Source organism: Mesocricetus auratus, unplaced genomic scaffold (genome assembly GCF_017639785.1).
Source record: "Mesocricetus auratus isolate SY011 unplaced genomic scaffold, BCM_Maur_2.0 Super-Scaffold_4256, whole genome shotgun sequence".
Classification (NCBI taxonomy): domain Eukaryota; kingdom Metazoa; phylum Chordata; class Mammalia; order Rodentia; family Cricetidae; genus Mesocricetus; species Mesocricetus auratus.
Genome location: NW_024429182.1, coordinates 91,491,822 through 91,515,249, shown reverse-complemented (window position 1 = coordinate 91,515,249; position 23,428 = coordinate 91,491,822). Strand labels below are relative to the sequence as shown.

Here is a 23,428-nt window from a genome sequence, read left to right as displayed (position 1 = left end):
TGATTCCTATTCCTATGTGTCCTGAAATCTCTTATCTCCCTTTTTATAATGCACTTTCCAGGTAACTTTTCAGCTAATTTTGAATTATAGTTTTGAGACAGAGTCTCACTGTGCAGCCAGGCTATATCTTCAAAGTAACCACCTTTTCCTGTCTGTTTCTTGAGCACTTGATACAGGAAGACACCACTTCCTTGACCTAAAGTCCAGTTTTACAACAAGCCATTTTCATTCCTTTGTGAGCAAATAGGCACACATATGCGTGGCTTATATACATGCTACTTGATGATGCATAGACAAGAACTGAGGTTTCCTTTTACTTGGTACTATTCCAGAGATCTTTACTTTAAATCATCCCATGGATTGCTTCAATGCCTTAGGATATTTAATACTTCCCCATGTAATATGAAGTCCAAAGTGGAATAAGACTGAGGTGAGCAATCTCAGCCTTCTTCCCCACTAGAGCTTTTCTTGATTGAGTTCTTAGACATATAAATCCATCATTTATTTTGTGTATGGATGTTTTGTACCACATGTATACCTGATATCTATGGAAGACAGGAGAGGGTGTTTGAGCCCTGTAACTGGAGTTACAGATGGCTATGAGCATCCATGTGGGTGCCAGGAAATGAACCTAGGTCCTCTGGAAGAGCAGATGGTGCTCTTAATCACTAAGCCATCTTTCAGCCCCATAAGCCCAGCATTGCTTAAACTATTAACTTAAGGTTCTTGACATCCACAGAAGTGTTGTCCTCACTGAACGGAATAACGAAAATTGTTACAGTGTGAAATTGGAATGTTCCTCCAAAAGTTTAGATGTTGAAATCTCGGTCATTAGCAGGAGGTTCTCTGGGGAAGTGATAGAAAGAAACATTACCCACGTGGAGCCTGGTTGGAGGAAGCAACCTTTCCCCCTGTACGTTCCTTACCTTCTCTGTTTCTTAGGGTAATATTCTCTATATAATAGTGTAATTCTTAAGACATATTACCTACCACACCCTTTTACCATTATGCTTTGCCTCACCTTGGACATTTTAAGTATCTAATTTCAGGTTTTTTCTCAAATAAGTTTCCTTTGACTTCTTACAAGCACCCACCCTCACATCCTTCAGGATAGGGTATACATGTGGGCTACTCTGAATTTCCTTGATCTTTTCTCAACTTGTAATGGCTTACTTAATGGATACAATTATTAAGCCTAATGCCTTTTTATGACTACAAAAACAGAATTTCTAAGAGACCAGTATATGTAAGACCTTTGCTCTGCTTCTCACCTTAATACATAGGCCTTAGGGAAGTCATTTAGTTCTCTGTTATAAGAATTGGGAATTTAAAAAGGGGAGTCTAATGCTGAGAGACATGAAGGTGACACTCTTATCCAGTGATATGAAATGCAGATGACATAAAAATAAAGTCTAATGATGAGTATATTCCATATGTTGATATGGTATCATAGTGAAGGCAGTCATTTTCTGGAAGAACCTAGTTCAGTCTTGCTACTGAATAGTTCTTTCCTCCTCTAATATATTTCCTGTAGGTTGATGGGCTGTGTTCTCACGAGTGAGGGTTGTCTGGATCTGGCTTCTGTTATTGTGAACAACCCAAACCTGTGGAGCCTAGACCTTGCGAACAACAACTTAATGGATGCTGGCCTGCATATTCTGTGTGAAGCTTTAAAAAATCCAAAGTGCCGTATTCAAAGGCTCGGGTAAGTTCAGTTTCTTATTGGAAAAATAAGGTTTGCTTGGTGGTTGGTGAAGGTAAAGGTAATTTTATATGTGGGGAATGAAAAGTAAATGGTGGTAGAAGGTAAGTTACTCTGAGAAATAAGGATCTGGGTTTCAAATGTATGGGACTGTCGTTTGTATGCCCTTTGTTACAGAATCTTTTCACCTTTGTTGTTTGTCTCAATACCACAGATAGGTAAATATTAAATATTAATCTGTTTTGGGTCCTCCATGGTCTGCCATTGTTCAGATATTCCAAATGTCCTTGAATTACTTTTTCATATTAAATTGAAGACTTTTTCTGTAGAATGCCAAGATCTCAAGGAGCTTGTTATCTCTTGTCCTTTTCTATATGATTATGTTCTTTCAGTCCTAGACTGTTCAATATCTTACTCAACTTGGAGATTTGCTAATTTGCCTTCACCTCTGATCACCGAGTCAAAGAGATTATACTTTGTGGGCAGGAGTCTGAAACACTAATTACCTTAATCCCAAACATGAATTATGAAGCTTTGGGGTCTTTAATCAACCTTTAAAAATATAGTTGGAGGGCTAGCGAGCTGGTTTAGTCTATACAGGTACCTGATGCCAATGACCTGAATTCAATCCTCAGAACCCAAGTTGTAGGCAAGAAACAATTCTTGAAAGTTTTCCTCTGATCGCCACACATGGTCTGAGCACTGTGGCATGCACACACCTGTCCCCCATGTGCATGTACACAGTAAATACATGTTTAAAATATGATTGGCAGTAGGATCCAATCTAGTGTCTTTCTATACACCCTCTTTACTCAAGCAGGATTTAAGGATTTTTTTTTCTTTCATCCCTGCTTGTCAGGGACAACTTGTCTATCAGGCATGCTTTTGCTGGTGTATGGATCTGTGTCTGGGTTTTCTATCCTTCTCCATTAGCCAGTGTGTGAAGTTCTACCTCAGTGATGCACTGTAGTGAACACAACTTTGCAGCGAGTTCTGGTACCTACTAGAACAAATTTTCCCATCTTCCTCTTCAAGATAATCTTAGCTCTTTTATTCCCTCTTGGTACTTTCCAAGTGTTTATATTAGAACCAAATCCTTATATTTTAGGACCTAAAACCAACTTGGCTGAGATTTCTTTGATATACCTTGTATTTTCCTAAAAATACGTATTTCAGTATCTTTTCTTATAAAAGATTAGGTTCTAATTTCTTGTGCAGTTCTCATTAAATTTTGTTTATATTATACTAATTTAATAAAATTAGTTCAAAAATATTTATCCCCCTTGTTTCTTGAGAAAAATTTTATAAGACTACGATTATTCCTTGAATTAAATAAAAAAATTTCTGGTGGAACTAATTTTATATCTAAATTATTTTGGTTCTAGAGCTAAATTTAAAAATGTTTGGGTTTTCAGTAGTGAGTCCTTTTTGATATATTTTATCCATCTTACCTAAATGCTGTAACTTATTAACAATTATTTAGTATTTTATCTGCTACAATTCTAAGTCTATACACTGACTTTTATTAATACTGGCAATTGGATCTTTTGCATCTTATTTAATTTTTAAATAATGTAACATTGATACTTCCTATTTCTTTAATCTTTAGCTCTTTTATTTTCCATAGGCTTATTTTCCCATTTTTCAAAACTCTTGGGTGGGGTGCTGATCTTATATTTTGCTTTTCTTTACTATTACGTATGTGTAAGGCTACAGTTCTCCCTCAAATTACTGCATTAGCTTTGTCCTGCACAATTATTTTATACACAGTGTGTGGGGAGGCTTGTTTTGAGACAAGATCTCACTATGTAGTCTTGGCTGGTCTGGAACTCATTATGACCCACGTGCCATTGCCTCCCTAGTGTTGCGATTATAGGAGTGTACCACCAAGCCTGAGAATTTTAAAGTGACTGTTACACAATGAATTACTGGTAGCTCTTAGTGCTTTCTGTTTTAAAATGCACTTGCTGTGATTCCTGTACCTTGTGTTATAATCAGTGTGACTCTTTTCCATGTTGAATTTTGTTTTTAGTGTAATCACATTAGTGTGGTTTCCATATGGGTAGCAACTTTGAAGCAGTTTTATATTCTCAGCATCTATATAAGCATGAAATTATTTCTATGGCTGGGTAAACTAGAGGCAAAAGTGCAATTAAAATTAGTTGGTTTGGGAGAATATCTTGTGCAGAAGGTTTTGTTTAAGTTATTTAGTCAGTTCCTACATCATTGGCTTGTACAAGGACTCTTGATCAGATAGCTGGTTGATTTAATTATGCCTCTATTCTGATCTGGAGGAAAGGCAGTGAGTTTAAAATGTATGGTTAAGAATTATGACTATCCTGACAAAGGTATAATTTCTTTGTGTATGGGGGGCGGTATGTGGAAAGGAGGACAACAGGCGTTCCTCTTTTATCATTCTCTATCTTATTTCCTAGAGTGAGTCTCTCAGAGATAGTCTCTCACTGAAGCTGGAGTTAGGCTAGCAGTGAGAGCAGCCCCAGAAATCATCCTGTCTCTGCCCTTTGTAGTCCAGGAGTTACATGTCTGGCTTTTAAATGTGCATTCTGGGTATTAGAAATGGGCTATCCATGCTTGCATAGCCCAAATTATTACCCACCATCGTGTTTGGTGTTTTCATTTACATATTTTGTCAACTTGGCATAAGCTAGAGTTATCTGAAAAGAGGAACCTCTGGAGCTCCAGTAGCACAATTGGTTAATGCGCGGTACTTATATGAAAAGAGGAACCTCAATAGAGAAAATGGTCTCCATCGAATAGGCCTTATAGCAAATTTGTTGTGTATTTTCATATATATTTTATTATATATTGTATAATTCATATGCAATATATTCATAATTTATAGAATTACATATATAATTTATAGATACATAATTTATTTTATATGCATTTGTGTTTTGCTTGCATGTATGCCTGTGTGAGGGCATTGGATCCCCGGGAACTGGAATTAGTTGTGAGCTGCCATGTGGTGCTGGGCTTTGAACTCCACGAGTTCACTGGAAGAGCAGCTAGTGCTCTTAAACACTGAATCTGATTTTCTTGATTAATGATTGTAGCACGAGTTCTAATCGCTCTTAATACTGAAAAACCCTGAGTCAGATGTTGGGGTAAATGCTTAAAGGTCAAGAGAAGCAGAGCAGCCAGCCACTAGAGAATTCTGTACCAATGCTCAGACCAAGGGGCGATCCTGTCCTCAATCTGCCTCCTCAGACTACATCCTCAGACTGCAAAGAGAGAATGGATTCCACAGAAGTGTTCTCTGACCTCACATGTGCCTGTACACTTGTGTGTCTGTGCACAAAAAAAAAACCACACAGACACAATTGAATTCAGCTGTTTTATAGTAGTATTCTTGCATAATTCCATGGACTTATGATTATCAATTGCAATTCATATCAGAAAGGGTATGTTTAACACACAAATCTCTAATTATGTTAAGTTTCTGTAGACTGTGGATTTACTCTATATTCATATGTCTTTTTAATTTTGAAAATCATTTTTCAGAGTTCACAGATCTCTTAAGTGCTTGTCCTATGTCATGGAATAAAGTCATTTTTCTCTTTTCTCTCTTCCCTATAGATTGGAAAATTGTGGTTTCAGCCCTGTTTGCTGTAAGGATCTCTTAAGTCTTTTTTATCAAAACCAAAGTTTGGTACAAATAAACTTAATGAAGAATGCACTCAGTTATGACACAATTAGAGAGCTATGTAAAGTCTTGAAGTCTTCAAGATGCAAAATTAAGTTTTTAGCGTAAGTTTTCAATTTTTTCTCATAATGGAATATGTCCTGTGTTGAGGGATTTAGGTAGCCATTCTTTTATTGATGCCCTCAGAATCAATCAGCTGCATTCTGGTAGATTGGTCTGGAACCGAGACCACCTCAGTTTGAGTTCTGGCCCCACCTCTGTTCAACTTGGGGTATGCCCTAATGTGTCTGTAAAGAATTCTCATCTGTAAAATGGATCAGTTGAAAAAAAATCTATCCATAGGATCATTATGAAGATCTGTTAACTTGGGACTGACACAGTGCCCAGTATAGTAAATAGGAGTGTGTTGCCTATTCTCCTCCCTAGACAAAGGCTCCCAGGAGCCCTTGGTAATTGTAATTTTTCTCTTCATGCCACTTCACTTTGCATCTCTTTCATCATATCTCTCATTTCCATTCCCCATCAATGTTAAATTCCCTACCTTAGCCAAGAAGGTTCTTTTTTTTTTTCCTCTCCTGAAGTTCTATAAGGTGGAAAAAATGTTAATTTTTTTTCAGGTTGAACAAAAAGGACATTTGCAATAAGAAAATCAAGAAACTTCTGAATGATTTAAGAATGAACGATTCAAAACTGGTGATTGAGTCATACTATTGTAATACAGAAAGTGGGTCCTGGTGGCAGTATTTCTGAAGAACCTTTATGTGCCTTTAAAAATTAAAAAACAAAACAAAACAAAACCATAACTCCAAGTGGTCTTTCACATGTAAAAAATACTGGTCTATATCCAGGGATACTAAATTACATTTCCATTAGGGATGGGTTACACACTTCTCTGTAAAATGTTTGTTGTGTTTCACACAGGGGTTTGAGTAAATAAAGCAAAACCAACAAAATGCTTTAAGTGTCAAATGTTTTTATTGGCTATGGAGCTTAAAAACTTTAGAAGGATAATGAACTTGATTTATTTTTTACTTTTTTATTTAAGTTAGGAATAAGCCTATTTTATATGTCAATCCCAGTTCCCTCTCATACCTCTCCTCTCCTGTCCCCCACCAACTCCCTATCCCATCCCCTTTCTGCTCCCCAGGGAGGGTGCGGCTTTCCATGGGGGATCTTCAAAGTCTGTCATATCATTTGGAGCAGAGCCTAGGCCCTACCCTGTGTGTCTAGGCTGAGAGCATCCCACTATGTGATCAGTATGTATCCCCTAGTGGCCCCGTAGATTGCCCAGGCCTCCCAGCTGACACCCACATTCAGGAGGTCTGGGTCGGTCCTATGCTGGTTTCTCAGCTATCAGTTTGGGGTCCATGAGCTCCCTCTTGTTCAGGTCCGCTGCCTCTGTGGGTCTCTCCAGCCTGGTCTTGACCCCTTTGCTCATCACTCCTCCCTCTCCATAACTGGACTCCAGGAGTTCAGCTCAGGGCCCAGCTGTGGATGTCTGCTTCTGCTTCCATCAGCTATTGGACGAAGGCTCTAGGATGGCATATAAGGTAGTCATCAATCTCATTATAGGGGAAGAGCCTATTCCACTATTGCTTACATTGTTAGCTGGGATCATCCTTGTATAATGCAGAAATACTAAGCTACACAAAATAGGGATGTCCTATGATATTTTATTGAGGGAGAAATCACTTATGTGAGAAGCCAAGAAAGCCAAGAACCAAAGGTCTGCATGCTTCTCTCCAGGCCACAACCAGAACCCAAAGAGAAAGCATCTCCTCCCCCTAGCTCTTTTATCCCCTGTACGTTCTACGTACCTGTGACCAAACCCAAATGGGCGTGGTCAGCACTACAGGTACATAGATCTTTCCCAAAATTCCCCTTTTAGTCTAAAAAGATTTAGACTTAAAACAAAACTAACTTGTGTCAATATACAAAATGTCTTAAACATAAAGCATATATACATAGATGACAAACGAATTATAATCTACCTATATCCTATCCTAAGCATATCTATCCCATCTAAACCCTAAACTTACCTGAAAGAGATGTCAAAATCTGAACATCTTCCAATCCCAACCCTAAATAATTGAAAACTAACTCTAACAGGTGTAATGTTTAACAATAGGGAAAGGGGGCATAGTATTCTCAGAATTCTTGCTATAATGGGACTATGACATGCATGGGATCCTGTAGAAAGAAAATGTTAGTGTAGTGAAAGTCTCAAGTGGACTAGCTATGACATTTGTACGCAATCTCTGTTTGACAGGAGATGCTTGATTGAAATTCTTGACTGAAGTTCTAATCTTGATTGAAACTCTTGTCTGAGGCTCTGGCCAGAGTGTAGAAGGGGCACCATATCAGTTAATTAATCTGGAGTTGTCTAGATTGATGTAGTCCCAAACTGGTTTCAGGGTGGTGCTTGTCAGTTCAGATGTATCAAGTCGGATCAGGTGGCGTTGAAGTGGGGCCCCGTTTTCTTTCCACAGTGTTTGAAGACTGCTGTTAGGAAATTCTTTGTTCTCTGTGGAAAACTCAAACATTATGTCAACAGAGAAATTTCAACTTTTATAATCATGCATACCAGGAAAGGCAATGATAAGGCAGATAGTAAATATGAGGGAAATTAGATTTTTAAAGAAGAACCGAGTATAAACAGATGGCAGTCCTTAGATTTTGTTTTCTTCTGTCTTACATCAATTGGCTCCTTGATATAATACAGAAATTCTGAATTTTATTTTAACATGCTTGAATTTAGAGGATGAGAGCCAAATCCAACTCCAAAGTCAGTGTTGGTTTAAGTGAATTGGGAACAAAAGAGTATTAGGAAGTAAAGAGAAACAGACATTATAAGCACAAAGTTAAGAGAATTAGACATTGATGCCGAACATTAGATTCTTCTTTGTTTGATGATTCTTTGGGTAGCCATCCTCTCTAGGTGTCCACACGTTCAGTATCTTCTCGCTGTTTGGAGATGAGTTTTTCCTGAGAAGGCAAAAAACAAAACACTTCCCTTTCCTTTTGTGAGGTCTCCTTACACATCATAGACTATGACATTGTGGATGAGCTGTCATCTTTCATCCTCCCGAGGTTTCTCCTGTTCAGATTGAATCTTGATCAATTTTGATGGAATCCAAAGCTTTTCTTCTCCTGCAAAAACAAAGGCAAAATCCCTTCCCCAGCATAACTGTTATCCTGGTTTCCAAACTTAGGTCATAACATCCTTGAAATACACTGGTGATTTAGTTCATAAGTGTTTTCTGTAGTCCAGGGTCTTTCTGCGGCTGTTTGTCCTTTCTCATTAGCATTAAGAAAATTTAATGTTAGTAAAGCATTATGTAATCTGTGTTTGGGGGTCTTTGTTCCCCCTGGCTGTTTACTGAGCATTTCTTTTAAGTTTTGGTTAGATCTCTCAACCACTGCTTGTCCTGTAGGATTGTAAGGTATACCAGTTACATGTTTTATGTTATAATATTTGAAAAACTGTTCCAATTTGCTGGAGACATATGCTGGAGCATTGTCAGTTTTTATTTGTGCAGGTATACCCATAACAGCCCTCACCTCTAAGAGGTGTGTGATAACAGAATCAGCATTTTCAGAGCTAAGAGCAGTAGCCCATTGGAACCCTGAAAAATCTATCTGTGGTATGGTGCATATATTTTAAGCTCCTAAATTCTGGAAAGTGAAACACATCCATTTGCCAAATTTCATTTCTATGAATACTTTTGGGATTACTGTCTGCTGGTAATGGAGTTTCATTATAGAATGAACAGGTGGGACAATTTCTTATTTCCTTGGCTTGTGGCTTGTGGCAAGTGATAGAAAAATCCTTCCTTAAGCCTTTGTTATTAACATGGTGTTTTTCATGAAATTCTGAAGCTTCTAGTACATTTCCTATTAATAAACAATCAATCTCATTATTACCTTGTGCTAGAGGACCTGGCAGACCTGCATGGGATCTGATTTTTACCTGCAATAACTATGCTTGGCCAGCAGGTAGCACAGGTGTACCACCAAACACAGTTCCTATGCGGGTGCTCTGTATTTCCCAATGGAATCTGAGAAATCCTGAGTAGCTTTTACAGAAATTTAGCAAGGAGGACTTTGTTAAAAGGAAGGGAAAGAGCCTCGTGCAGATTGCTGGAACAAATAATGCTGCTATGAACATAGGTGAACAGATGTCCTTGTATGAATGTGGAACTTGATGATTATTTAGGATTAGTATTGCTGGGATGAAACACCATGACAAAAAGCAACTCGGGGAGAAAAGGATTTATAGTAGCTCATCATCAAAAGCTGTCAGGGCAGGAGTTCACACGGGGCAGGGATCTGGAGGCAGAGGCTTAATCCAGAGGCCAAGGAGGGGTTTTCCTTACTGACTTGGTTCAACATGGCTTGCTCAGCCTGCTTTTTTTGTAGAACCACCAAAGATGGCACCATCCACAATGCACTGGACTTTCTCCCATCAATTACTGAGTGGGGGAGAACTTAACATAAAACTATCCAGAACAGCACTAGAGAAGATTTAAAGCCCTGGCTTAGTTCATAGCTGTGCTCTAGATTGTCCTATTAGAACAGCATCCAAATGTGGGCTGAGTACACTTGTATCTATCTTTAAATGTAGATTTCTAAACTCCATACCAGATTCAAATGAAAAAGAATATTGGGGTGAGGCTCCATAGGAGTGAGCATCTTAGGTAACTTCTCAGTAGTTGAAAATAACTAGTTTCAGTAGTACTCTATAACCTCCTGTTACAAAAAGGAGGCTTAATTTTAAGAGAACATAAGGCTTTTGGGGTTAAAACTAAAATGATTCACTTGATAAAATGATACAATGGTTACCTGTGAAAGATTGTTAGGGTTATTTAATAAAGCTGTAGGACAAACCACCCAAAACTGTGTGGAAAAAAGAAAAAGAAAAAAGCCAACCATTTAGTGATTTGGAGCCAGGGGTGGTGATGCACTACTTTAATCCTAAACACTTGCTAACATGGCTCTCTGGGTTCAATTTTAGCCTGGTTCTGAATGAGTTCCTGGCCAGCAAGAGTTACATGATCTAGGTGGGTGATGGTGCCAGCCTTTAATTGCAGCATCTGAGAGTCAGAGGCAAGTGGATCTGAGTTCAAGGCCTGTCTGGTCTACAGAGTGAGTTCAGAATGACCCGCACTGTTACACAGAAAAACCCAGTCTCAGAAAAAAAGTTACATGATGAGACCCTGTCTTAATAACTCGTGACATGGCAGATGAGAATTCAGGAAGGGCACAGCTAAGCATTGATGGAAAAGTGCTGGAGGTCACTTGACAACGGTGACTGGAACCTGGATCTGAGAGTACTGCAAGGCGTCTGTGTCTGCAAATTGGAGCAGTTTAAGCTGCCCTGTAGAAGTTGAGACTGGAGGGTAAGGCTTGTAGAGAGCCTTCCTGCTGGGGGGAGGAGGGGCGCTGCAGCCTGATGAGTGGGGCCGAGGAGGACAGGACCTGAAGGGTGGGGCCTGTGGAGGAGAAGCGCACAAGTCTTTAAGAAACAGCAGCTCTTGCCTGAGGGAAGCAGAGAGCAAGTGTGCAGGGGAGAGGGGAGAGAGCCAGTGACTGGTGGGTCTGCTGAGTGCAACTTTGAGTCTCCTGACTCAGAGAAAGCGCTTTGAAAGCATGGGGATGTCCTTAAGGAGCAGGTGGCCCCAAACGGGTTTCAACTGCCAGAGAGAGCAGGACCCTGGACAGCGCTTGCAGTTTTCCTTCTCAGGAGTTTTAAAGGGCAACTTGCCACTGAAAACAGTCTGAAGCCACCTTCCTAAAGGCAGGCAGATTTGACTCCTCAAACGCAGATGTGTGTTGTTCGCTGACATAACACAAATGTATAAGAACTAGGGAAACATTAAACGAGTTTCCATTAGTGTTCAGTAGTTACATGTATTAATGTAAAATGGAGTTGACAGAGGCTAAGGGTCTGAAGTTGTTTGACAGATTTTCATTTTGCAAGGTAGAGTTATCAAAAAGTACACACAATGTGAATGTGTTTTACCTTACTGGACTGTATACCTAAAATGGATGAGAATGTGTTGTGGGCATTTTACAACTTCAAAAATTAAGTTTTAAATATAGGAAGGGCCGCTCTCTTTGGTGTCAGTGAATTTGGGCACAGAAAGGGCCACACTGCTCTCATGTATAGATGGTTGGGACAGAGCTCAGTCCCAGAAGGAATTGGAAGCATGGAGTTTTAACTGTCTGGCCCTTTCAACCCAGGAATAACTCTTCAGGTTATTTGTGTGTTCTTGAATTTTTCCAGTCAGTACACAGCCTGTTACAGAGCCCCACACACACTCTTTTTTTCTATTTTGGGGGGGGATGGTGATGATTACTCTTTCTTGAGTAATGTTGAAATGTTGCCTTTGTTCTTTGATAGTGAGTACATTTCTTTCCTCACCTTGGGGCTTCTGTACCCTCAAGTTTACTAGAGTTTCCTCTTGGGATGCTGGGACCAGTGCAGCTGGTGAAAGAATCTGTACCCACTCCAGTTTACAGGTTTACACTTGACCCTGTGGGTGGCCCCAGAAGCAGATGGCTTCATCCTATCTGGTTTCAGGTACAGTTAAATAAAGATATGATCTCTTGCTCCAAACCTCTCAGGATGGTAGGATACTACAGGTTTTCTCCATCCTAGAACCTATAAGAATAATGTTAGAATCTAGCCTCTGCTTTCCAGCAGCTCTCCCCATCTCATAGATACCAACAGGCACCCCACTATTACATTGCAGACAGATTTCTCACCTGGGCAAAGAGCTAACATCAAAGGGCATTGATGTTAAGGTTATCCTGTCACACTAGTCCCTCGTAGAAATCAGAGAACTTGGATGCACACTCCTTAAAGGGTGTAAATAAGAAGAGGATTAAGAGATAGATGGATCTCTGTGAGTCCAAGTCCACCCAGATCTACACGAGATTGAATCAGTCTAAAAGAGAATTACAGCTCATACCTTTAATCCAAGCACTTGAGAGATACAAAAGACAGGAGCAAGTATTCAGCAGAAGGCATTCATTCTCCAGTGATGCTGAGGAGAGATTACAGTCTGAGGCTTGGTGAGAGTGCATGGAGACTGGATCAGCCCTTTCAGTCTGAGGTAGAGGTAAGACGCTAGTGACCAGCTGCTTTGCTTTTCTGATAGTCAGCTTGAAGTTTGAACCCCAATATCAGTCTCTGGGCCATTTATTTTTCATGTTATATACAGGTGTGAGTCAGCTCTTCGTCTCCTTATCTTCCACTTGACACACATTTGGAGTGCCCGTTTGTAATCTCCATTAAACTGTTACTCCTAAAAGAGCACCTCTCTGTTCATTGTTGAAACGATGTGAAGTAAGCATGTTCCCTGATTGAAGAGATGCAGTTTGAAGGTCCTCATTGCTTTATCGTCTTATGTTTCAGTTTTTCCGTAGCATCTTTTTCTGTCAACACAAATTGGTAGAGGTCAGGAATAGAGTTTAGTGTTAGAGACACTGCTGAGCATGTGTGAGGCTCTAGATTCAACCTCAAACAAGAAGAAAAAAAAACACTTCTGCTGGGTGATGGTGGCGCACGCCTTTAATCCCAGCACTCAGGAGGCAGAGGCAGTCGGATCTCTGTGAGTTCGAGGCCGGGCTGGACCGACAACCTCCAAAACAATACAGAGAAACCCTGTCTTGTAAAAAAAAACAAAACAAAAAAAAACAAAACAAAAAAACACTTCTGGCCAAATCAGTCCTACTACAAGCTATGTAGTCTGACTCCTTGCAAGGAATGTGGCATAGAGCCATGAGGAAGCTCTGTCTCTTCTACTGACAGAAGAGTCTTTAGCAGTGATTTATACCTCAGCAATACAAGATGAGAGGATCTAGCTTTCTCCAATATCTGAGTTACTGTAATTATGACAGGGTAAGACAGTGCAGATGTTCTTCCATCTTGTATTCTGCTGGGGCCATTTCAGGTGTAAATAGAAATTAATTTGATCTCCTTGATGGAGACTTACAAGAAAAATTACCCAACTCTATTTTAGGAACCCTAGTTCAAGATGCCCCAGCTCAGTTACCTTAGATTCTGTTAAACTGCCTGCCTGTACAAACCTCCTTCTCTGGCTAACTGCTGTCTTTGTATCTGTTAAACTACTTGCTTATACAAAACCTCCCCTGGTGGCAGCAGGAAAATGAGATACCAGTATTAGGTTTTTGCCTTTAAAAACTCCTTGCTCTAAATGCTCAGGACTACACTTAGGTCCTAAATACCTGAATGTAGTCCCAACTGATTGGAATAAAGACTTCCAATTGGCTATAAACTATGCCTGCATGGTCCTCTCTGGTGAGCTCCCTGTAACATAATCTCCACTCATTTGGGAGTTCAGATCAGATTTCAAACAAGTGTATAGTTATATCCATTGGTAGATTCTAGCCACTTTCTGAAGCTACAAGTATTTTTGCCACCCCACCCCCCATACTGCCTGCTTTGAGGTAAGGTTGCCCTGGCTGATTTCAGATTCCTAGGCTCAAATGATTCGCCACCCTCCACCTCCCAAATAGAGACTAAGGTCTGTACCATTGTACCTGGCTCCCATGTAAGTTCCTCAACATGCTTTATTTTAATGTACCTTCAAACTTCCCATGGTGATGTTTCTCTTAAAGGTGTCCCCTAAAGGCCAGGGTTTTTTTTCAATATATTTTTTATTTAAATTAGAAACATGCTTGCTTCATATATCAATCCCAGCTCCCTCTCCCACCCCTCCTCTCTTGCCCCTCCACCAATCCCTCCAGCCCCCCACCCAATCCCCACACCATTCCCCAGCGAGGGTGCGACCCTCCATGGAGGATCTCCAGAGTGTGTCATTTCATCCAGGGCAGGATCTAGGCCCTCCTCCATGTGTCCAGGCTGAGAGAGCATCCCTCCATGTGGAATGGGCTCCCAAAGTTCATTCGTACAAGGCTGGGTTTTTATTGTTCCTCTACATAACCATGTAGCCTGGCTATTGACTAGCATCATGGTATCAGTAAAAAACCCACGGATACAAGTTTGTACCATTGTTAAAATTCTTCCATGGCTGCTAGGGAAACAGCACTTTATTTGGACACCTTGTCTTCATTGGATTTTATTGCTATGATGAGACACCATGACCACAGCAACTCTTACAAAGGAAAGCATTTAATTGGGGTTGGCTTACAGTTCTGAAGTTTAGTCCACGGTCAGCATTGGTGGGAAGCACGGTGGCATGCAGGCAGAAAACAGTGCTGGAGAAGGAACCAAGAGTTCTATATTGGGATCAGCAGGCAGCAGGAAGAGAGTATGAGCCACTAGGTCTGGTTTGAAAGCTCACCACCAGAGATACACTTCCTCCAACAAGGCCACACCTTCCAATAGTGTCACTCCCAGTGAACATATGGGGGCCATTTTCATTCAAACTGCCACAACCCAGACCTGTTTTTCCTTTCTTTAAACACAGTGATGGCTCTCCAAGCAGGATGCTATCTAATAGCCTTAGAACGACTAACTATAACTATACAACTGGCCAACTGAGTTCTATGTATAAGACACTATCCATACATTATGATCTAGCATTATTTTACACTTTTCCAAAGTCAGTTCTAAGGTAAAAAAGCCTTCTTGGTAAGCCCACTAAGCAAGAACACATTCTTTCAGTTCCATATTCCTACTGCAGCACAGTAAAGACATATACATGTACATAAATATATATGGCGCTGGGCAATTAGGCCGTTCATACAAGATTTGTCTTTTGAATATGTTTGTCTTATTCATAAAAACACTCCTGATAATATCATGCTAACAAGATGTTAAACATGAGCTGGGCAGTGGTGGCACACACCTCTGATCGCAGCATTCTGGAGGCAGAGGCAGGTGGATCTCTGTGAGTTTGAGGCCAGCCTGGTCTACAAAGCGAGTGTCAGAAGAGGCTCCATAGCTACACAGAGAAACCCTGTCTCAAGAAACCAAAACCAAAACCAAAGTTAAGCAGACATCTCATCACCAAGCTGGGAACAGTTAGTTGGGCAGAAAACACTATTGCAGGGATCTTCTCCAATGAAGGAGGCTTGGCAGTCTCAACCCATGTCTACTGTGAATCTTCCAGCTGTGGCAGCCTGGGAGGATGGCACTGGTGGATTCCCAGAAGGTCACTGAGAATGTCAGCCAGTGACTAATGCTGACCAACCAGCATTTGTGAACTCAGCAATGGCGCTGCAAGTTCAAGTGTCACCAAAGTCAGGCTCACACACAGCAGCCAGTCTCTAAGGCTCCTTACCAATGGGTATCAACACAGAAAACAGGAAACCATGTTTGGGGAACATGGAGATGTGATCCTAGGGGTCAATTTAAAAGTTCCAAATTTTCTATCATTTCAATTGGCTGTGGCTGTACTAACATGTCAACATCACCTTGGGGTTAGTTCATTAGCATATCAAGACCTGTTTTGGAGCTTTGCTTGTGTCTGAGCTGCCTGGTGGCAGGTCCATTAACACAACAGAGCTTGCCTGGGGCAGGGCTGGGGGCAGGTAGGTAGTTTCTAGTCTTTCTGAGCTGCTTGGTGGCAAGCGCCACACTGGCATTGCACAGTTCTGAATAACACAAAAATGGTTTTCACTTATGCTTCTAATTGAGCTCAATTGACATAGTTTAAACTTAGATATGTGCTTCCCCCTTGAACAATCATTAGACCTTGATGACTCTTGAAAATTCAATGGTTCTAGGACTCAAATCTGGTCATTAGTTCATCTTTCTCTTAGCTGCTTGGCCATTTGAGTCCAACTCCTGAACCAGTGTTCTTGAAGCAGAATGGGTAGGTTTTGATTTTTAAATTTTGAGTACAGTCTTGAGGTAGAAATAAAGCCAGTTCTGTACCATTAGAAGATGGTGTCGCATGATGCCATTAGTGGAAAAGAGCCTCCTCTTTCTTTCACAGCCTTCTAGGCTAGGCTATACCCTTGGCCACTTTGGCCTTAATAGGATCAGTTAGTTGGCTTTCTCTTCTTTTTACTAAACTTCTAGTAAAGTCTATTGAATTACAATGACCTCTCTGGAGCTAATGAGACACCCAACTAGTCTACCTAAGAGGAGCCTTAGGACAAAAGAAAGCCAAAGTTCCAGGCACACAGGGTTCTCTTCTTTCCCTGGCATGAGTTAAGTCTAGAAGTAGGTCAGTCCTGGTCCCTTCTTACTCCCCAGAAGCACAGAAGTTCTCACATTCTTATCACTGGGTTGGTTAAGTGGTCAGCTTTTGGTCAGCTTTCACGCTAAAGCCATCCAGGTCCCCGCCAGCATTTATATGGTTAGCATAAACCCAGCTGTCTTAGGTACCATTCTGTTGTGACACCATGACCAAGGAAACTTATATAAGAAAGCATTTAATTAGGGGCTTGCTTATAGCTTCTAAGGGTTAGTCCTTTATAATTAAGGTGAGACATGTGGTGGCAGCAGACAGGCATGGTGCTGGAGAATTAGGTGACAGCTACATTCGGATTCTTAGGGTTGTTATGTTGGAAGTGTCACCCTAGACCCTGGCATTCATACACTCAAAGGGTCTGGGATGTTATGGTGGACGTTCCCTCCTCCCCTGTCTCCCTCCAAACCCTGCTGCATCTCAGAAAGCTGGCCAAATGATGGCCCCTCCCCCAGAGATGCTCAAGACCACTCCCAGAGGGAATTTAAAATGTCTCTCAGAAAACACTCATGGTTTTTCTTCGGTCTTCCTTTCCCAACTCCTCTCTGGGGAACTGGAAGGCCATCCAGGAGCATTGTATCCATTAAACGTGGGCTTTTTCTAATTCGGTTTGATTCGGCCCAATGGATTGCTGCATTGGCAGAGAAGTGTATCAAAGAGCAACTAAGAAAGACTGGGCCTTAAAGCTCATGCCCAGTGACACAACTGTTCCAAACTTCTTCCCAAAGGCCACACTTTCTAATCATTCTCAAACAGTTCCACTCCCTGGCAAGTAAGCATACATGATTCTATAGGGCCATTCTCATTCAAACCACCACGCAGCCGTGGGCAAAATTCACGTGTGGTAGATGAAAAAATAGTGACCCCAGTTTTGAGGAAGGAAGTCACTGTCGTGACAGGAGCAGACGTGAGAGCTTCAGTGAGGGGAGTGTTAGGTATCTTGATGTGTGGAGTCATGGTTACCTGGACGGCCCACACACACACACACACACACACACACACACACACACACACACACACACACACACACGATTAAGCAATAAATTTAATACTTGGAAAGTAAGTTTATAAACTTAGAGAACATTAAGAGAAAATAGAATAAGAACAGAAAACAAAACTTTTTCCACCGCTGAGTAAAAATAAAGATAAATCATTCTATAAGAAAAGTAAGAAAAATGGGGGAAAGTAGATGAGATAACCATGGGTACTACAAAATACGGTACACAATACAGGAAGAAATGTGAATACCACTTTAGTAAATACATGAGACTAAGGTAAATAAAACAGAATGTGTCAAAAACAAGAAAAGGACTAAATCCTCCCTCTCAACACCTCCTTCCCCTCCCGGTAAAAGCAAAAACAAAAAAGCCAAACCCTCATCTTATTACTAAACTTTCCATACAAACTTCGTTCTAAATCTTTTAAACGACTACTAATTTCACTTTCCAGGGTTTTGTTTGTTTTTGAAAAGCGTTTTGGTAACCAGGCTTGGAATGCCTTAGAATTCTTCTCATTAAGAGCAATGGAACTGTGTTTCTCCTTCCCCTAACGGCTTCTCGTTCGGCCTCGCTTCTGCGAGCCAGCCTCAGACAAGCAGCCGAGGCCAGCCGTGGGCGTCTGAGGAGGCAACCGAGGCCCCAAACCAGTTTCCGCATCCCCGCGACACCCGCTTGAGGTGCGCAGCTGCCGACCAATCACAGCCGGGAGCCGCCCGTGGCTGAGGGGGCCGTCCCGTCCACCCTTCCGCCCTCCCGCCTGCGCACAGCGCCACCCGACCGGTAGGAGGCGGTCTCGACCGGCAGAGGTGTCGAGTGTCTCGCCGGCCGCGTCCTCGCTGTCCGTCCGACGTCGTCTGCGTCTGCACAGCCCTCGCCACCGCCGTCATGGTTGAAGCCGACCGTCCGGGGAAGCTCTTCATCGGAGGTCTCAACCTCGAAACCGACGAGAAAGCCCTGGAGGCGGCGTTCGGCAAGTATGGCCGCATCATCGAGGTGCTCCTGATGAAGGACCGGGAAACCTCCAAGTCCAGAGGCTTCGCGTTCGTCACCTTCGAGAACCCCGCGGACGCCAAGGCCGCCGCCCGAGACATGAATGGCAAGTCCCTGGATGGTAAGGCCATCAAGGTGGCCCAGGCCACCAAGCCGGTGTTCGAGAGCGGCCGGCGCGGGCCCCCGCCTCCCCGCAGCCGCGGCCGTCCGAGGGGCCTGCGCGGCACCCGCGGCGGAGGCCCGCGGCGCCCTCCCTCCCGGGGCGGGTCGGCCGACGAAGGCGGCTACGCGGGGGATTTCGACCTGCGACCTTCGCGGGCCCCGATGCCGCTGAAGCGCGGGCCACCGCCGCGCCGGGCCGGGCCCCCGCCCAAGAGAGCAGCGCCGTCGGGCCCGGCGCGCAGCGGCGCGGGAATTCGCGGGCGGGCCGCGGGCTCGCGGGGGCGAGACGGCTACGGGGGCCCTTCGCGCCGGGAGCTGCCGCCGCCGCGCCGCGACCCGTACCTGGGCCCGCGCGACGAGGGCTACTCGCCCCGGGAGAGCTACTCGAGCCGCGACTACCCGAGCGCCCGGGACCCGCGCGACTTCGCGCCCTCGCCGCGCGACTACACCTATCGCGACTACGGCCACTCGAGCGCGCGCGACGAATGCCCTTCCAGGGGCTACTGCGAGCGCGACGGCTACGGGGGCCGCGAGCGCGACTACGGCGGCGAGCATCCTAGCGGAGGCTCCTACCGAGACCCCTTCGACAGCTACGGGGACCCGCGCGGCGCCGGCCCTGCCCGTGGCCCGCCGCCATCTTACGGTGGAGGCCGCTACGAAGATTACCGCGGCTGCTCGCCCGACGGCTACGGCGGCCGCGACAGCTACCGCAGCGAGCGCTACTCGAGTGGCCGCGAGCGCGTGGGCAGGCCGGAGCGCGGGCTGCCGCCGTCGGTGGAACGAAGCTGCCCGACTCCGCGCGACTCCTACAGCCGCTCGGGCCGCCGGGCGCCCCCGAGGGGCGGAGGCCGAGTGGGAAGCCGCCTGGAGCGAGGAGGAGGTCGGAGCAGGTACTGAGCCCGCTAGGCGCAGCAGGACTCACGTCCGAAGTCAAGAAAAGAAGAATCGCTTTCCTGGGAACTCACCCAAGGACTAGTAGTACGAAGAAGAGTTGTTTTTCTTATATTTTTGCCGTTTTAAGATTTTTCTCCCCCTGTTAACTTCCACTGCATTTTTATGCTTTTGAGAGGAAAAAAAAAGTTAAAGCTCGTTTAATTTCATTTTGGAATTGTTAAACGTTTCAACAAGCTCCTGTTTAAAAGTATGACTTGAACCTGAGTAGTAGTCTTCCTTGTCGTTCAAAAGTAGTTCTCATAAAAGGCTTCTTTCCTTCCAAATTTGCCTGATAAATGAGGCAAGCGGTTCTAAGGTGTTTTCACAGAAATCTTGCCCACTTAAAGTGGAGAAAGGATCATGCTGCCCCTTCAGACCAAGCTGAGGTTTGGGGAGAAAGAGTTGGGGGGAATTGGTGTTTGCTACTGGATTTCAAAGTGTCTTTCAAACTGAATCTCTGTTTCCAGTACTAAAAGCCAACCAAACAGCAACCAAACCCACTTAGACCAGATGCTGTGTACAGAAGGTGCCATTCGCTCAATGCTCAATGAGTCTAAAGCAAATGGATACTGGTCTTTGTTTTAACTTTTTTGACTGTTTTTGCCGATTTTGTCTTTTCTTTGGGGATCTGCACAATCTCCTGTCTCCTCACTCCCCAAAATAGCATTTACATGATTGGAACAGCGATGGAATACTAAATTAAAAATTTGGCCAACCAACCACAAAGCTGACAAAACCAAAACATCCCAAAAGTATCTATTGATAGCATTTATTTTTACCATTAATTAACAAATTATTAAGAAGGAAGTGTGCCAATGGTGGATTTGGGAATCATAATGACTTCCATTTCTAACTCTGAGATAGATACTGGTTCAGGTGGAGAAAATTGGGCTTCTTCCCCTGGGGTGAAGTTTCTCAGGAACAAAGGTCAGAGAACCCCTGAAAGATTGTATTTCAACATCTGAGAATCTCAAACACTTTCAAGGGCAGGGTCAACTGTCTGAAAAAAGCAAAGGGTTTGTTGAGTGTTCCCCACCGAAAAGGGGGGTTTGGGCAGAGAAAAACCAGAGAGGCTTCTTTCAAGATACTTCAGGAGAGACATAAGTCTCCTCTTTGCACCCTAAACATAGGTCAAGAAATAGCGGTGGAATTCCCCTGCGTCTGTGAGAAAAAGTATAGAACTTATTTTCGGTGTAATATTGCTCCAGGAAGCAGACGGACACCTGAACAACAACAGCAAAAGTCTTTGAGTTCTGAGTGCAACACACACAATCCTAGAGCATGGTGTTTTACAATGTAGTAAATGAATTAAAGGATATGCCATATAGTGGCCCAGAAGATGAAATGCAGCAAATAGAATTTTTAAATCCAGGAATTATTATACAAAACTACCTAAGATCTTTATGGGGAAATTTATTTAAGAAAAGAAGAACTAAACAAATGGAAATGATTGAGAAGACTTACCATAGCTTCTCAATCTTGCCAAATTAATTTGAAAAAGCAGTACAACTTCAAGTCAGAACATATTTTTCTCTTAGCTCCCCTCCCCTCCTTAATAACAACACTCATTGTTGATCAGTGATGCAATATTAATATTTGGTAAGCCAAACACAGAACAGTAGCTTTATTTCATCAACAATTTATGAAGGAACTTTTTAAAGATAATGGAAGATATAGCTAATCCTAAAATTTACATGATGGAATAAAGAGCAAGAAGATCCAAAACAGTATTGAGAAAAAGTATTAGGAGATTTCAAGGATTATCAGATATCAAGATTTATTACAAAGCTCTAACAATCTAAGCTGTATATTATCAACAGACAAGAGTAGACCAGTAGACCAAAATCATGAGCCTAGGAACAGTCCCACTTATAGATACAAGCATTATTATATGATAGAAGTAGCTTTAAGAGTCAATGGTGAAAGGATGGACATTTTAAAAGGACTTGATTTGCAAAAGATAAAATCAGATTCTCTAACTCACACCATACAAAGGAATATGTTCTAGATGGTTTGAAAACAATTCTGAAGAGGAAAATTGAAGCAAAATTAAATGCATTCACCATAGGTGGGTAGAGAATTCTTTTTTAAGACAGCACAAACCTACAAGAAAAATGTTGATATAATTTCCACACTATTAAAATATTTTGTGATAAAAGGTACCATTAACAGTGAAATGTCAAATAAATTGGAAGCATCTTTTATAGTGAAATAACTTCCAAAAGAATGCTTTGCAAATCACTTTTTAAAAGATGACAAGGAATAAATGAGCAAAAGGACTCAGACTTTCCTGGTAGGCATAGGACAGACTCTATGGAAGTAAATTGAAAGTGCCTAGTAAAGATGAAAGGTGTGTACCTCATGATCCAGAAATTCAAGAAAAGACCCTAGGAAATGCACAAGTATACAAGAAATTGTGCACAAAACTGGTCTTTTAAGCCCTCTTGCATGTTAAAAGGGGGTAAACACCTTATCGGGAATGGTTCAACAAAGGATGAATGTTCACCCAGAAGCTAATTGACCAGATCCACATGATCATCATGGGTAAGTATAAAGTATGTGGTAAAAGGGGGGAAATGCATAAATATACAAAAACCAGAAAGTGTTATTGGAGTGATTAACACCAAATGGGGATATTTAGTGTGAGGAGATAGAAAGAGGAGTACGTTTTAGGTGGATCTTACACTCTGTTTTTTTTTTTTTTTTCTGAATGACAGATTTTACTGGGCATGGTATCCCTTGGGGTGGAGGCAGAGGATTATGAGTTGAGTCCACCCTAGTTTACATAGTGACACCTTGTCTGAAACTAAATTTTTAATAATTAAAATATATGGGGAAGTCGAGAGGGCCTGGAATAAGTTGGGGCTGGAGATCATGATCAGAATATAGAGTATGAACAACTATTTTTTTCCAACTTAAAAGAAAAACTTGCTAGGCAGTGGCGGCACATACCTTTAATCCTAGCATTTAGGAGGCAAAGGCTGAGGCAGGCAGATTTCAGTTTGAGGCCAGCCTGGTCTACAGAGTGAATTTCAGGACAGGACAGGGCTACACAGAGAAACCCTGCCTCCAAAAATCAAAAGAAAAAAAATTAAATTATTTCTGTTGTTTGTAAATCCATACAAGTTTAAAACATTTTACAGTAGAAATTTTAATATGAAAATTAGAGGTTTGCACAGTACATGGTGTATAACCAAACGATAAAATGAAACATTTTTGCAGTGATTTTCCTTTGTTCTCATAGTAGAGGTGATGTATTTGACTAAGTTTCTAGAACTTTCCTATCTAGACTGGTTTACAGCTAGTTTATCATAATCTAGGATATAATTTGCATATCTAAATTCCACATCTTAGGAAGTTGCAGGCTTTCCCCTTCAGAGCTTACTTTTGGGACAGTGTCTTGGATCCTAGAGTAACCTCAAATTCACTAGTTGCCAAGGAAGCTCTTGAATTCCTTGTCCCCCCGTCACTTTCCTAGGTACTTTTGACTACAGGCATGCCTCCCCAGGCTAGGTCCAGACTTATTCTGGAAGCAATGAAAACTTACACAATTAACATTAATGAGTAGAAATCTTACCGTTGAAGGCATTTAAAACTAGCTAGGGCCCCTGTAACATTTCTTTGAATTACATGGCTTCCTTTTAAATTACACCTTTTAGTTTCTATTTTAAAAAGCAATGTGATTTTCATTTTCTTAAAATATTTCTTTTCAGAGACAATAACTTCTCTCAATGTGTTCCTCCTTGGGGCAGAACCAAGTAGAATCAGGCTGTATTGCATACATATGTTC

The 23,428-nt window shown here is 42.2% G+C and overlaps 2 protein-coding genes across 4 annotated transcripts in view; both read left to right on the top strand.

Annotated features, from left to right (window-relative positions):
• Positions 1–6,319, top strand: part of Nlrp14 (NLR family pyrin domain containing 14) — a 33,830-nt gene extending 27,511 nt beyond the window's left edge. For 2 of the 3 annotated variants that reach the window (XM_021230470.2, XM_005075774.3), the window contains 3 exons: positions 1,535–1,705; positions 5,300–5,470; positions 5,984–6,319. In XM_021230470.2, the coding sequence (XP_021086129.1) occupies positions 1,535–1,705; positions 5,300–5,470; positions 5,984–6,116 (475 nt within the window). In that variant the 3' untranslated portion in view covers positions 6,117–6,319. The remainder of the gene's footprint in view (positions 1–1,534; positions 1,706–5,299; positions 5,471–5,983) is intronic. The other variant, XM_021230471.2, reaches the window with a different exon arrangement.
• Positions 6,320–18,091: 11,772 nt separating this feature from the next.
• Rbmxl2 (RBMX like 2) lies at positions 18,092–19,863 on the top strand. The gene has a single exon (XM_040733359.1). The coding sequence runs from the start codon at positions 18,439–18,441 to the stop codon at positions 19,600–19,602; it is 1,164 nt and encodes a 387-aa protein (XP_040589293.1). The 5' UTR covers positions 18,092–18,438; the 3' UTR covers positions 19,603–19,863.
• Positions 19,864–23,428: the final 3,565 nt, after the last annotated feature.

Excerpts from the sequence above, each read along its gene's own strand:
- Rbmxl2 (XM_040733359.1), top strand. The coding sequence starts at position 18,439 with ATGGTTGAAGCCGACCGTCCGGGGAAGCTCTTCATCGGAGGTCTCAAC.